The following is a 15,722-nucleotide window of genomic DNA, read 5'->3' on the forward strand; positions in this document are numbered from 1 at the left end:
AAAACTGAAGACGTCGATTCTCGCCTCCGACGTGTTAATCACGCGGTGGTGAAAGGTAAACCGTGAAAGGTAAACTTTGTTCCGCGAATGACATAACACGCACACACATCGATCGTCCTATCTCGTCCGGAAGGGTTATGGGACGCGGAGCCTGTCGCATTTTTTCGGCTCCGGTTCGCGAGCGCGCGGCTCTCTCCATCGGTCCGCTTTAAAACGTCGAGGGAGAAACTCCAGCGCGCGCGGCCGGGATAGTATATCGCTTAAAGCTCCGCAAAGTGTTGCGCTCTTTTTTCCCCTCCTTTTTATCCGGGAATTTACGATGCAGCGAATTCTTGCTCCAGATTTCGTGTTGCGTGGGGATTATTCAATTTACGTAAGCGACCCGTCCGCGTGCTCGCCCGCTCGGTCGGCCGCGCGACTCGTGCTACTTATAGAATTAGCGAGCGGAATTACATCGAATCGTGACACCGCACCCGTGTGTGTTATATATGCGTGTTACAGCGCGGCGTGATTGATACACAATGTATCGTTCGCGTCATTGTCGTAGAAATCAGCGTATGCGCGTTGCGTTGCGTTACTGTATTTATGCGCGGAACCGTGTTCGGACGAGCGTTATTTCATTCGGTCTCGTCGAATTTATCATTATCGGGCGGCCCGATTATGCGAATACAGTTTTGCGCCGAGAGAAGAGAATGGCTAATGCCACTAAAATTATACAGTCATTTTCGACGCGAATACGATTTGGGACGAGTGTAACAAACATTGACAGATTGTTCGGGAGTACATTCTGAGTAAATATGTCATACGAACATAGATCATTTTCTCTCGGTGCTTATGTAGTTACAGAAGTTTTCACATTTTGCCGCTGTCGTAGTAAAATCATCACATGCTTGGTAGGGAGTGACCTCTGAAAATTCGGAATAAGCAGTGCGCAATGTTGAAATAAACACCCGTGAACAATTACACCGAAGAATTATTAATGCATTATATGAAATTTATATGAATAGTGTGCTATATCGAGTGTACGATTCCTCGGCTCGTCGGTGCAATGCATGCATTCAAACTCAGAGGGGACACATTTTGAGGATTTATTATAAAACTGTCCATCCTGGCACTCGCAAGCCGGTCTATACAACGATCCAAAAGAAATTGACGGGTCTCAGATAGCGAATTCCAGTCAGTGAAACAACTGCCGACATTTGGGAGGGGATATACAACTGTTTACTTTCAACATATTCCTATTAGTCACCCTGCATATATACGAATGCATCCAAAATACGTTTCTTATTACCTACTGTTGATAGCTTGAAGTCAAACTGCGATAGATTATTTATTATTATTAACAGCCTCTAATTTAGCCACCCACTCGTTATTTGTTATTATGTGCTTAGAAAAACCAACAAATCGTCCTCTCACTCTTCTTTACATATCAATGAAACATATCGAGATGATCGTGAATTATATCAAACTAATACTTATTACACTTTAATTCGGATATTTACATCAGACGACTAAAAATAATCAACGTTTCCTCCAATTATCTCTAAGCTCCTCCAGGTCTTTTTCATAGTCGTGAAAATTTGCCCACAGTTGGCAGTCTTTAACAGTATCTCTTCATGCTGACGCTGAAATAACGCTTTCTGTAAAAACGGTTCTCCCCGACTCAACAGCTCTTCCGCTGTGCGCTTACGGTTGCAAATATTAAAAACACTTTTTTCTCAGCTTGTAAGGGCGCGAAAACGACGAACAGTCGCACGGGAGAAGGAAACCGAGAGGGAAGCCTAGTGCCGCACCCTCTCGTGCGAAAGTGGAGCGCGCGAATGCGATTACCGGACTTCAGAGCCCGGGAGTTCCCGCGATATGAAGGACGGCCGTGCGAAAACAGATTATTTTAATTTAAAGCAACAAACTCGCCCGTTCCTCCCCTTCCTCTCTCTTTCTACCCCTCTCCCTCCCTCTCTCTCTCTCTCTGTCTATCTTTCACGGGCGCATAGCGCGTTGTAATCCCGCACGTGCGTGCGCATTGTGCGCTCAGTTAGATAGTCCCGCGGGATTACCCGTTAAATCCGTCATGGGCGATCGAGGAGTGTGGGGAGGGGAGGGCGTTTAAACCGCGAACGCGCCAGCTCGATCGAAGGACGAAAGGATGCGGGGCACGGCAGGAAGTCTCTCGGCCGCGGTGAGAGGATATCGCCGTGTCGTCGTCGTTGTCATTCGAGGAAGAGGCGCGGAAGGGTCTCGCGGCCACTCGGGGCGAGTGAAAACACGGAGAACGGCTCTCGTTCGGAGCGGACGTGCTAATTATAATATCCGAGCGACGGCGTTCCGCGCCATCCGACCGACCGAGTGCGCTCGAGCGGAAAGAAGACGGCGAGTCGCGTTAATTGAAAGCGGGTCAGTGAAAAATTAATAAAAAGAAAGAAAGAGGGGGGGGGAGGGAAGAGGAAGGGAAGAAAAACGTTGAAACGCAAGTGAAACGGCCGGGAGAGGCACTTTCGGACGAACAGAGAGAGGAAGAAAGAAAGGGAAGAGTCGGAAAATGTGTAAACAGCCGAACGACGGCGACGACGACGATGACGGCGGCGACGACGGGTCGCACAGCTTTTGCGGAAAAGAGGCGAAGATGTACTCATGGTAATGAAAATGGCAAAAAGCACTCCGGCGCTAATTAATGGAGGATCGTTTTGTGCCCCGGAGAATCTTCTCGGCGGCACTTCTGGGATTTCGTCGAGTGACCGAGCCCCGTCGCTCGCGATTTCGATTCCCCGCTCCCCCGCTCCGCCTCTCATCTCACGTCGTTATCGTCTCCCGCCGCTCCCCCCCCCCCCCCCCCCNCCCCCGCAGCCCCGGCGGCCGCGTTAACGGGGTTAACAGTTTTCTATTAGGGGCTCGCAAAAGTTCGGCGGGTTGCGTTGGATTTCATTGGCCCGCGAGACGAGTTTCGCGAACGCGGGGTCGGGCCGTCGCTTGAAAGGCGATGGGGAAGTGCCGGCTAACGACGGTGGATACTTTGATTAAACATGGCACCTCCGTACTGTTCCGTTACTGCTAATGAACGAAGCATGGCTAAAAATCCGGTCAACTTTTGCAAACCTCCGGAATGAAATTACCACTCTGGATGGTTGAAAAAAAGAGCACCGTACGGGAGAGAACGTTGTGTTAAAAGCCAGTCGCAAAGAGAATCTTGCCGCGTGATTAACATGTGAATTAAAGATCAGACTGTTTTCCGAGAGTGCAAATAAATTACTCTTCATTTTCGATTTCGCTCTAATTTGAATGTTTAAAAATAAATTAATCGGATATCGGTTTCCGCACAGTAAGTATTTAATACGCGAACAGTTTCATGAAGCAAATGTACCGATGCCCGGACATCTCTTTTCTACATAATGAATTTTTCATAGAGTCAACAAATTCAAATATATATTTACTATACCTCATTTTAACTAAAAAAAGTTGTTCCAATCATTTTTATTATTCTCAGAATAATTTTATTAGTCTTACAAATATTCGTTTCATTGTTTCTTATTACGAGTATCAATAGAATTAGAAAATTGCAACTCCGTCACACATTGATAAGTGAAATAATTAATTGTTGTATAAGAAATTCACGGAAATAAGTGTTTAGATATTACGATTGAATGTTCGAGATTCGAGAAGACACTTTTATCCCATGTTGGAATTCTGATTATTTTTATTTTAAGATTAATACGAAAACTGTTATTCGATAATAGAAACATGTCTGAGCATTGGAAAATTTAATATAATTACGGGTCAAACAGATATCGCGAGTAGAAAAGAGAAAAGAGCGATGAAAAGATCATTGCGCGAACTCGAGTCGCAACTTGATCTCTCCGCGTCGGAATGACAATTTTAGCGTTCTGCTTCCAGCGATCCGCATTCGACACAATCCAATATTTTGCGTCTTAATCGCATGAACAGCAGAGAAAGAGAGAGAGAGAGAGAGAGGAACCGGGAGACTTCTCTTCCCACGGCGAGATCGAATTTCACGTGCTGGCGAAGGGGCGAATCGACAGTAACCAGTGCACGTAAATTATCAATAATCCACTCGATTTAAACGCACCTTTAATTCAGCGACCTCGTTAAGAGATTACTCGACGGCTATCGTTTGCCGATCTCGTAATCGCGGTTGAACTCGATACACGATTAGTATGCGGGTAAACACGCAATATCTCTGAACAAATACGCCGCTTCGATAAATCCCGCGGAACGTGCGCACGTAAGCTCTCTCTCTCTCTCTCTCTCTCTCTCTTCCCCCGCCTATCTCTCTATCTCCTTCTCGCTCTCTCTTTCGCTCTCTGCCCATAGAGAGTCGGTAATTTATTTCGCGCGTGGCGATATTCCGCTCGGAATACCAAAACTTATACTTAAGAGAAAAAATATGCCGAGTGAGAGAGAGAGATGCAGAAACTCCCTCTTGGCGTCTCCGACAACGCGACTGATACGCTGATAAAAGCGTTCCCGATCAATCGAACGTGTCCGGATTTGCGGAGAGGAATCTCCCGCGGACGCCGTATGTAGTCTTTTTGCGCGGTCGATTGATATACCATACGTGAAAAGAAAAGCTACTGAATTATTTCGCGTGCCGCTCGCAGCGTCGACAATGAAGAGGGATATTCGCGCGCGAGGTCAATTCCGAAGTCGATAGAAATCTCCCTCTCGGAGCGGCTGCGGAGCTTCGATCTCTCCGTCGGCGGTCGGCTAAGCGGCGAGCGTTGTCTCATCAAGGCAGGTTGGTTCATCGGACAATTTTCTTAGGAATCCTTTCAAATTTTAGTTGCACAATTTGATGGAAATGCTCTATCTATCACGTATGTGAAGTTAGAAAACGATTGATCATTCGGAAGCTGAGATATTCAGTCCTTGCAGTAAACCAGTAATTACAGTCGTGTGCGTATTCTCTTTACTTAAACTACCGAAGCCCAAATAATCTTAGCATTTATTCAGGTTAGTAAGTAATTTTCATGTCTGGTAGCGTACATACATATTTAAATATTTATCTCGCTTTCTATTATGTGTGCATCTCTATTAGCTGAACTGACGTATAAATAAAAAAAAATAGCTTGTAACCATATTGCGAGTAATAATGATTAATCCGCACAATACTATCCTTTCCTAAAATACAAATAATTTTTAGACACATAATGTCGAATTAATTATTTTATTTTATAATTTTGATCAGCAAAAGTTGTGTTTTCAAAAGAATAAGTATTTGAAAGTTAACATTTTGATTATTAACACGAAATCATGCCAAAACTTAAAACTTTTCATCAAATGTAACCAAATGTGTTACACAAGTGCAAGTAAAGTGGATAAATAAAGTATGAAAAAGGAGGAGGAATAAAAAAATAAATAACATCTTCGTGTCCGTACAATATTATGTACATATTTGTCTGAATTTCTCGCGTTCGAAATTAACGTTTATCACTTGGATAGTTAAATAGAGTTACAAGAAAGTATGTTTCTCTCAGTAAATAATCAACTTAGACGAAGAGTCCCGTTAATATCGTCGTTGAAAACCCACGAACCAACTACCTTAAAGTGTGTTTTATCGGAGAAACGCGGCGGATAATTCTCAACTACCGAAGAGCGATGGACGCACGTACGCGCGTATAGCCTGTGCTACCTGTGAAAACATTGCAATTGTATTCTCCGCGTTTGAAACCCGCGTTTAATTGTGAGACAATACATCGAGAGGAGAGGAGAAAGAGAGAGAGAGAGAGAGAGAGAGAGAAACCCGCGAGGTGAAAAACGCATAATGAGATAGCCGATGGCGAGTTGTTTATTTTTACAGTGACGTTATTTTCCGTCGTTAAAAATAAGTGAGTTATTTCAGGGCGTTCTAGATATCGTGCGCGCGCGCGCGCTCCCTGTTAACACGACGGTGCTTTCGTAACTTCGTGTATTAATAAATTCTTAGTAGCGCCCGTCGTCCCTTCCGCCCGGCCATCGAGAGGCACAGGTAACGAGTATTTTTTCACGGAAGCGGGGGGAAGAGCGATGACGAAGAGGAAGACGAAGAGGAGAGGGAGAGAAATTTCACGCTAAACCAACGACACGAGAATAAACCTCCCGGTTATCTCACGGTGATAAAAGTCGAGAGTCGCGCGCGTGCGCGCCCTGACGACGACGAATGTCGCGAAGCTCGCTCGACCCGAGGCCCTTTTCCGTACTCATAGACCGGGGAGCATTCAATTCTGAGTTTTATTTTTCTTATGCGAGAGCCTTGTGTACAACCTCGTTTGAATGTCACAATGAGAAAAGCGTATTTCGCGATCGCCCTGGGCGGTACACTCGGATGAGGAATTAAAATGGATTAGAAAATAATTAAAATGTTTCTTTCAGATAGGGACAGCTAATGTCGTTGCTGCCGCGGCTAAATTTATCGGCTGTTTGAATGTGGACGCTACGACGGAAAATATTGGCTAGACTGGATGATAGCGCGATTGCACAAATTGCGTTCGCATTCTCGATTGGAAATTTTTTTACCATAGCCATTGTTATCGCGTAAAGTTTGTTGCTTTTTTTAACAGGAGCCGCCCTTAGTGCGTATTCTGATTTTGCCTGAAATTTAGCTATTTATTACTTCATTTAGCGCTATATCTGAAAACACGTATCTGAAAACATGTTTAATATTGATGGACTCGAAACCCAAGACGATCTCTGGATCGTGAGTTAATCACTTTAGATGCTATACCACTTTAGGTACTACACTTCGTCAGTTGATACAAACATGTTTCATATTGTCTATACTCATATATAGTATAACCAGAGGGGGAGAGAGGAAGAGAGAGAGAGAGAGAGCACAGCTAGCCAACCTAAGTTACTTATGCTAATAATTTCAGTTAATAAAGTTGCACCGCGTAGCAAATACATTTTACCCCTAATAGCCAACTTTTAGCAATGCAGACAGCGAAGTTCGAACTAGCTAATGAAATTTAACTGCTGTTACTAAGTCGTATCTCTGAGTCAGCTCTCATATTTAAGATCTCAGGTTCATCTTCGGATGCTTCGTAGCCAATGAAATGATACGTATAGCATCTGAAAATTAACTCGAGACGATCTTGAAATATGAGATCTGGCTGTGAGTACTGCTCATGCGATCGCTAATCATGCTCTCCTTATTGTGAAATTGAAACGATATTATACGTTAAGCTCAATTAAAAAAAACTACTTAGAATTAAATTCAGACGCTACAACAAAGATATAAACTAGATCGCATGATGTTGCTAAAAACGTGAGAAACTAATTTCTTTCTTATTTTTTTACATGCATTTTGATCTATACATACTGGAACTTATATCTTAATCTCGTATAAAATATTTGTATTATACAAGATACCTTGTATAATTTCCTCTTTCCTAAAACGTCGCATTAAATGGTATGATTTAAATAAATATGGATGCAAACATGGTTATCCACTTGGCAAACATAGTTATCCACTTTACTTGCACTTGTGTAACACATTTGGTTACATTTGATGAAAAGTTTTAAATTTTGGCATGATTTCGTGTTAATAATCAAAATTTTAACTTTCAAATACCTATTCTTTTGAAAACACAACTTTTGCCGATCAAAATTATAAAATAAAATAATTAATTCGACATTATGTGTCTAAAAATTATTTGTATTTTAGGAAAAGTTAGTATTGCGCAGATTAATCATTATTACTCGCAATATGGTTACAAGCAATTTTTTTATTCTATCTGCTGGCGGGGAGGGCCAATTTCATATACGCCACATAATATTAAAAGAGCCAAATATTTTGTGGCAAAATTGTGACACAGGGAAGGGAAGATAAAAAATCCTCAAGTTAGCGTGACCTAATTATTAAATGGACTCTTATTCCAATTAAACGAATGAATAAATAAACAGATAAATAGAAAGGCATGTTTAGCACTCGCGATATTTCCGGAATACGATTCCCGATTCCTGCATCGTCGTCGACATCCGTCCGATCAGACGACGATTCCGATCGGCCTCGCATGGAAGAGAGCACGCGACGAGTTCGCTCGGACTGATCCCTTTGCCCCCCCTTCCTCTTCGTCGACGAAGATCGCGTCGTTACACCCGAGATTCGTGTACTATTTTCGCGACGATAAGCAAGGTCGTTCGGCGAACTGGATACCATCTCACCGGCGGCAATAATAATACCTCCGCCGAACCGTCGTTCGGCCGCGCGTGCGACGTCGGGATCGTTTCGGCGTCCGATCAACGGAGGCTCCGAGCCGTCGACGCCGACGTGGTCGTCGCTCCGAATGCCCGTAAAGGCGCGGGAAGTCGCGGCAGGACTTTAGATAGCCCTAATGGAGAAAGAGACGTTACGGGCGAAGGGTGTCTTCCTCGCGTTATTACGGAAATGCGAACGACCGAGAGAGAAAGAGAAAGACAGATAGAGATGGAGAAAGATAGAGAGAGAGAGAGAGAGAGAGAAAGGGAGGAACAGAAGCGGCGGTGGGCTTGCGACCGCGAGATACACACTTGCGGCTGCATACGCGCGTACGCGGGGGGTGAGACACCGGTGCAAACCAGAGGATGGGGCAGGGGGGAGTAGAGGTGATGGCGGCGGCGAAGATTCGCGTAGAATCCCAATGGCTAAGTGGTTATCTTATCTTAACGGCCGCGGTGCAGCATCTCGCCGGCAGTCTGCCACCCTCTAACGCTCCCTAAACGGAAATTAACACCCTCCCCTACGCTCCCACCCTCCTCCCCTCGGCCGCGAGTAGTCAGCCCCGAGAAGCCCGGCGGCGACGCAAAAATCAATGGATATTATATCGCGACTCCGGGGGGGGGGGCGGGGGGGAAGCTTCCGTCGCGTTTCTCCTACACGTGCCCCCCTCCCCCCTTCCTTCACCTTTCCTTCTACGATCGCTCGCGAGTCTCCTTATCGTCGTGACGATAGCCGAGCAGCCGCGGCAACTTCGTGGAAAAACGCGATATCTGCGGAAGGAATGGCGGAAAGGCGAAGGAAGGGGGGAAGGGGGGAGAGAGAAATCCGGCGGCCGGATTGTTTGTTATAATAAAACTGTTAATTTCCTGAGATGTGGGCAAAGGGAGAAGGACGGTGCGCCGGGACGGTGATGGCATGTCGGACTTGATCGCCCGGCCGGCCTGACGGCCCCCGTCCATGCGGCCTCCTCGCGCGTGCTTTCGCTCCCGCACGGCCTCGTGAAAAGCGAGATAAAGGCGTCGGAGGGAAGTGACGCGCAGATAAGGGCTTTACGGGTGGCTACCGGCGCGGTTTTACGCCCGCGTTTTCGACGGCCGCGCCGCCATGACGAATCCCCGCTAATGGGAGCCGCAAATGCAACCGCCGTGGCGGCGTTCTCGCGTAGACGACGGGGACGACGATAATGCCGAGCTGTATCTCGGCGATGGTGGCGGGTACAGTACTGCTTTCTCTCTCTCTCTCTCTCTCTCTCTCTTCGCCGGAGGTATTCGGGAAATTCGACGCGGCGGAGTTTTCAGCAGAACACCTCTTTAACCACGCCGCCGAGGCCAAAAAGCCGAATTCCCGGGCGTGAAAGCGGCGTGATATATTAGCTGGAGAGCGCGGCGAGATCTTGTTCCCATCCGCCGGCTTTCTTGTTCCCGCCGCGCGCGCCAACGCTATTTACATTCCCCGGATGAGTGTAACATATCGCGCGTGAACGCCCGCCCGAGAAAACACATCGATAATTGCGCACACCTCTAACCAATATCGGCTGGCGCTCGCTGGGATTAACCCCTCGCCGGCGGCACGACGTCCCCCGGACGTCGCACTTCCGCCAACCGAACGCGCCCGTCGTCGATCACAGCCCGACGGGATCTTATTGTTGGTTCAGAGTGACGAGGGAGCCTTAGGGACGATTGAATTTAACGCCATTTCATATGTCCCAAGTGGCCCGTACAAATTTCCCTGTTAATTTCACACCGGGTAAAGAAATAAATACGGTGAAAAGTAACACAGACGTTGTGTCGGGAATTAACGCGAGATTAATTTCCATAATGTGTTAATCGATACTGAAATGTAAAATGCGTTGTTTTAAGACTTACGAGCGTTGAATAGATACGTCCTAAAATTCGTCGAATAAATGCTAACGTAAAGGATTAATAATGCCGCTCGCACATTTGGAAAACGAAAAAGAGAGAGAGAGAGAGAGAGAGAGAGAGTCGCCCACGAGATATCGAAATTTGAATCGTACCGAGATAGCTGTCGGCGACGAGTTCACTGGGTCTCGGCGAGGGAACCGTTTACCGACGTTATCCTCGCCGTCGATGATAAAAATAAGTCCGTGCTCCACCGCGTCCCGTCCCGTCCCTGCGTCCGCCTACCGTCTGTTTATTGTACGACGGCGCACCGAGTGCCGTAAAATAAAATTACGTGATCGGCGATATGTAGTATAACGACAGTATCAGCAGTCAGTAGGCCAGCCGGCCGCGTCGCACAATAACCAGATGCGCGCGACCCCCTGGGAGCCGCGTCGTACCTCCCCGTTTCGCCAGCGATGAATATTCTGAGGAGTGAGGTGGATAGGTGGATGCATTATTTATCGAGCGCTCTGGGACGCTGGCCGCTCGACCGCTAAAGAAGATGCGAAATTAAAGACGAAGACAAGGTGCGTCCTCGTACGCACGATTAGCGACGAAAATATGTTTCCACTGTTGTCGCGTAAAATTCGCGTAGAAAGCTGTTACATCATTATAACGCGGAATTCGTATAATTGGAATATAATAATTGGAATATATAAATCTTCTTGATTCCATAGCAATATCGTTGGAATTAATCTTCAAGTTATTAAGGTGATATACTGATCAATCCTGCTTATATTTAGAGTTTCCTGTGTGATAGAAAATCATACAGGCCGATTCAGGGAGAGAATGAGTGTGAGAAATTTGGACACATTGTTCGGAAGTCATTCTGAATAAGAAATGTCGTATGAACATGGTTTCCAATCTCAATATATTTACGTAGTTACGGGAGTTTTTAAGTTTCACTATTATTATGGTAAAATCGCATACTTGACGCGAAATGACATATGAGAAATCAAAACGAAACGAAAAATTATCAAATATCGTTTATTTACGATTTAGTTTTATAATAAATATTCAAAATGAGCTATTTTAGAACTCATGTAACTACGTGTTATATATATTGAGAATAAGAATTATGTTCATATGACACTTTCACTCAGAATGATCTGTTAAAGTTTCTCTCTCTCTCCCTCTCTCTCTCTTTCTCTCTCCCCGCATTACCCTGTAATAGGCGCGATTTTTTGAAAATATTAATTTATTGAAAAATAAATAAATAAGAATCGAAACATTTGAAGGTTGAATATTGTAACGATATTTTTAAATGATTAACGTTATTTTAATATATTTGAATTATTGTAATATAACAGCAAGCCATGCATTGGCTTTTAATGATTCACTTTATCGTCTCATTGATTATATATATTTTAATTTGGAAAATATTCAGAAAATATTCAGAAAATATTCTGGGAATATTTTTTGAAAATATATAGAGGACAGACCGGAGTCCGTTTCCGTAATCTGAATAAAATAAGAGAAAGAGAGAGAGAGAGAGAAAGAAGTGAAAGAGGATGAGAGGGCGAGAAAGTAGAAGCGGGAAACAACGATATATCGCCTTTACCGCCGCGTGCATAAATGTCAGCTGCATTAACGATAACGCTCGATATTCGGCCGCAGGTCTCCGTGCAGGAGGAGGGCGAGGACAAGGGACCAATTTGCCCCCCGCTGCCGGTGCAGTACCATCCGGCCGCCTACACCACGACGACGCCGCAGTTGCACAAAACCGTCACGGATTACGCCGGTTGGTAGCGACATTAAAAGAGCGCACACGCTCGAGCCGTCGTAGCCGCGGATCGGCGTTCCCTGGCACATTCGCGGTCGCACGACTGTTAAAACGATCGGGAACACCGCTCGTTAGAGTTCGGTCGCTCACGGACGCACGTGGAATATCGCGAACCGACTTCCTTCGAGAATTTAGGCTCGAGATTTAATCCTTCGCGAATTATCATCGACATATTCTTTCCATTTTTCAACTCGTAAACATTCTGTTACTTCGCGACGTGTCGTGCAGGTTGCACTCATTTTTATATTCCGGCACTTCGACCAATGCAATAAAAAAGATATTTAGCTCTAAGCAAAATCGTGCAAATGGAACAAATGAACCTGTATTCAGGGTAGGTTGTCACGTGTCTTCCACTATATAAAGGAAACAAAATATATAGTCTCTGTTTCAACGTTTTTTAAATACTTTTTTGCATACGTTTAATAAAAAAAAAATTTTTATTAAAATTAACGATATTATATACTCAAATCGCAGTTTTATCTCTGCCTCTTTTTCGGTCGCGCTCTTAAGCAAGGGAGCATTATTAGTGCTCCTTCGATTCTACAAGGGGAATTTAGACCTCTCGTGGGGAAATTTTAAATTTTACATTCCTGAATCGAAATTTTAGTCCCACTTTAAATCTATTTCAGCTCTACATTAAGTGTTCAAACGTCTCCTATTTTGCTCCTTTAATGCTCCTTTAATGCTACAATGAGAAAATCACTGTCGCTTTTTTTACTTGAAGACTCAATGAAGAACTAAAATTTAGACTCCAAAGAACGAAATTCCCTTTGTAGCATTGAAGGAGCACTAATTGTGCTCCTTTGATGACTACGAATGAAAACTTATTTCCGTTTTCTCCACTTGAAGACTTAACGTAGAATCAAAAATTTCGAGCCGGGTTAAATCTTCGAGCGGAGAAAACGGAAATAACCTGCCACTTGTAAGCATTAAAGGAGCACAATAGGAGCAAATAGAAGACTTTCGAAGGCTTAATGTGAAATGAAAATTTCGACTCGGGTACGAAGATCCATATTCTCGGCTCACTTTTATTGACAAAATTACCTCTTAAAGTGGCTTAGAAACCGCCTGATTGGCCGAGGAGCCGCACTTAAGACGCTTCCGCCGATAAAAGTGACTTGAGGATATAATGGGCCTTGTTTCCTCCTACTTTAGTCCTCCTACGGACCGGTGTCTCAGCGAAGAACATCAGTCCCGTCTTCATGCTGCCGCTCCCGCGATATCGAGCGAATTAATCTCCTCATCGGCGAGGTCACCCGCGCTCCAGGACGCGCTTTCCCCACTAGCGGGCGCCCCTTCCCCCGCGATGATCGATCCGTTCCGCGAAATCAGCCGAGTCCGTCCACGCGGCGCGTCCACGAGTTCTCTCGGATATCAGAAGTCGATCGGCGTCCCGGTTGCATCCAATCTCCGCCGAAGACGTTTTCACTTCCGTGCCGGGCGACGCGCCGACTTGCTCCCGCATCGACACCCGGATAGTTTCGTGTGTTATCGCGGGAATTCTAACGGTCCTCCCACCGGGGAGGCTGACGTTCGGCGAAGGAGGCCGGGAGAGAGGGAGGGGACACCGAGGTTTCGAATCTCCGCGCTTGGTTTGCGCTGTGGCCGCACACCACGTAGTTGGAATAGTCGGGCGAACTATTCCGCTGCGTCTCCCCGTAGTTGGCACAGCTTGCCGGACACAGCGGCTGGCCAGTCGGCCGGCCGGCCCCAACCGGGGCTCCACAGAGAAACTGTTTGCCGTGGCGCGACCTTGTTTAATCGAATTAGATGGAGGTCTTTGATTAATTAACTATCGGCAGCGACAGTCCGTCCTCTAACACCGTGCTTGTCGCTACCCGTACCTACCCCGTCAGACTCACGTCCGTCGGCACACGGCGGTCTTCCCTCTCTCTCTCTCTCTCCTTTTCGGCGCGCGATCGCGAGGTCGAACGTCGGGCGCAACTGTCGCGCGGTCCGCGGCAGGAGCTGACGAGAGAGAGAGAGAGCTCCGCGAGAGAGGTGCACACGACCCGATGACAACGTAATATATCGAAACCGACCTGCCTCTTGTCCACCCGGCCCGTTCGAGAGTTCGTCCGTCGAGAACGCAATTCGCCGCTCGCTCTCCCGGTGAGGTGGAAACGGAAAATCGAACTGCCGAAAGCGAACAGACAACGCAAGCTATTAGTCGCGAATACTTCGTTGATTATTGTAGCTTAATCAAATGTCCGAACACGGAACAGGATTTTTCGAAAGTCCAGCAGACGTTTCGGTCGCAGTTCCGATCCTCTTCACCGGCGATGTGAGGAACTCTGTGCTTCTGGGTCGCTGAAGGGGGTTCTAAACTACAATGAGGACGTTTGACTGGTTCTTAAAGAGTACGGTTTAATAATTAACGTTAGATTAATCTATTATATATCTATTATAATGATGATGTTTATTTCCATTGGTGTGTATAATAAAAGAAAATATGAAAATAATACACAGGGAAATATAATTCAGGGTACAGTAAATTTTGTCAGGGTATCTATTCAAATCCGAAAAATTTCCCGAAAGCTTCCCTCATTTTCTCCAGGCAATTTGTTGAAAATTCTAGGTAAAATGAAAGTATTTTTTAATGTATCTTGCAAATGAATATGTATTTATTGTGCAAAGTCTTTAATATTTTTTCTTCATGAAAGGTTACAAATTATAAAATAAAATTAAGAATCACTCGAGTCTCAACGATTAAATTTAAAACATTTTGAAAGAAACTGTTAGGACTGTAAATAAATAAACATTTTATGTTGCATAAAATTTCCAAATTTCACTTTCAAAAATTACAAATAAAAAATTAAATAATTCATAAACGGTACAATTTTGATAAAACTATTAAAGTAAATATCTATCTTGATTAAACAAAATCGTATATAACACGACATTTTTGTCTTCAATATTGAATATCGTATTAGTCGTAAAATCATTTTCAAAGTTTTCTGTACTTCTTAATGAGGGAAAGATTATTAAATAAAATTCAGTCAACTAATATTTGTTTATAAACGATGATAAGTGTTGATTTGAAACTCCCCGATTTTTCCAGAGATAAACAAATTCTCGGAGAATTCTAGGTTTACCAGGCAATAGATACCCTGTTTATGCTATCATAGCAAATAAATGAACATATCGGATATTCCTTAAATACTATCTAATATTTTAGAAATCGACTTTTTAAGCCATTTTATAAAAAAAAAGGAACGTGTGTTTACATGAATTTTTCTTCACAAAGTGGCCTAAAAGATCACCTCCTAAAACATTGAATAGCATTCAAGAAACACTATATATATCCACTTATTTGACGACAAAATTTGCTGTAACCTTAAATATTTTTCTCCATGTGTAAAATACACCACGATAACAACATATAGATAATATTTTCAATAATAACAGTGATTAACATAACAGACAAAATCAAAATTCGCAGCTGACACGCTTCACTGGCTTCTGTTGGCTCGATACTTTTTACGAAAAAAAAAAAAAAAAAAAGGAAAAGAAGAAAAGTCCGTCTCCGGCGAGATTTCGCCGCGAAACGGACGATTCGTGTGCGCGCTTCTAACCCACTCGAATTTTCTTCCCGATTCGCACGCGGGTCAGGGATCGGCGAGGTGCAGCCGGTTATTCCGCTCCTGCTCAACTCGGCGATCAATCTCGCCCGGCCAATTCCGGCGGTCCAAGAATACCCGTCTAACCCGCCGCCCATACCACCGCCGCCGGAGAAGTATTACACCAATACCGAGATCTGTAAGGTGAGTCGCGTAAAAATGTATGGCAGACATGCGATCCGGCCGATTAAGCGCCCTGTACGTATGTGATGGAGGGAGGATGGGGGGGG

The 15,722-nt window shown here is 44.7% G+C and overlaps 1 protein-coding gene across 1 annotated transcript in view; it reads left to right on the top strand.

Annotated features, from left to right (window-relative positions):
• Positions 1 to 15,722, top strand: part of LOC106749403 (discoidin domain-containing receptor 2-like) — a 325,440-nt gene that overhangs the window by 271,714 nt on the left and 38,004 nt on the right. The window contains exons 12-13 of the mRNA XM_014628805.1: positions 11,707 to 11,830; positions 15,485 to 15,636. Of these exons, the coding sequence (XP_014484291.1) occupies positions 11,707 to 11,830; positions 15,485 to 15,636 (276 nt within the window). The remainder of the gene's footprint in view (positions 1 to 11,706; positions 11,831 to 15,484; positions 15,637 to 15,722) is intronic.

Source organism: Dinoponera quadriceps, unplaced genomic scaffold (assembly GCF_001313825.1).
Source record: "Dinoponera quadriceps isolate SergipeBrazil2010 unplaced genomic scaffold, ASM131382v1 scaffold3386, whole genome shotgun sequence".
NCBI lineage: Eukaryota > Metazoa > Arthropoda > Insecta > Hymenoptera > Formicidae > Dinoponera > Dinoponera quadriceps.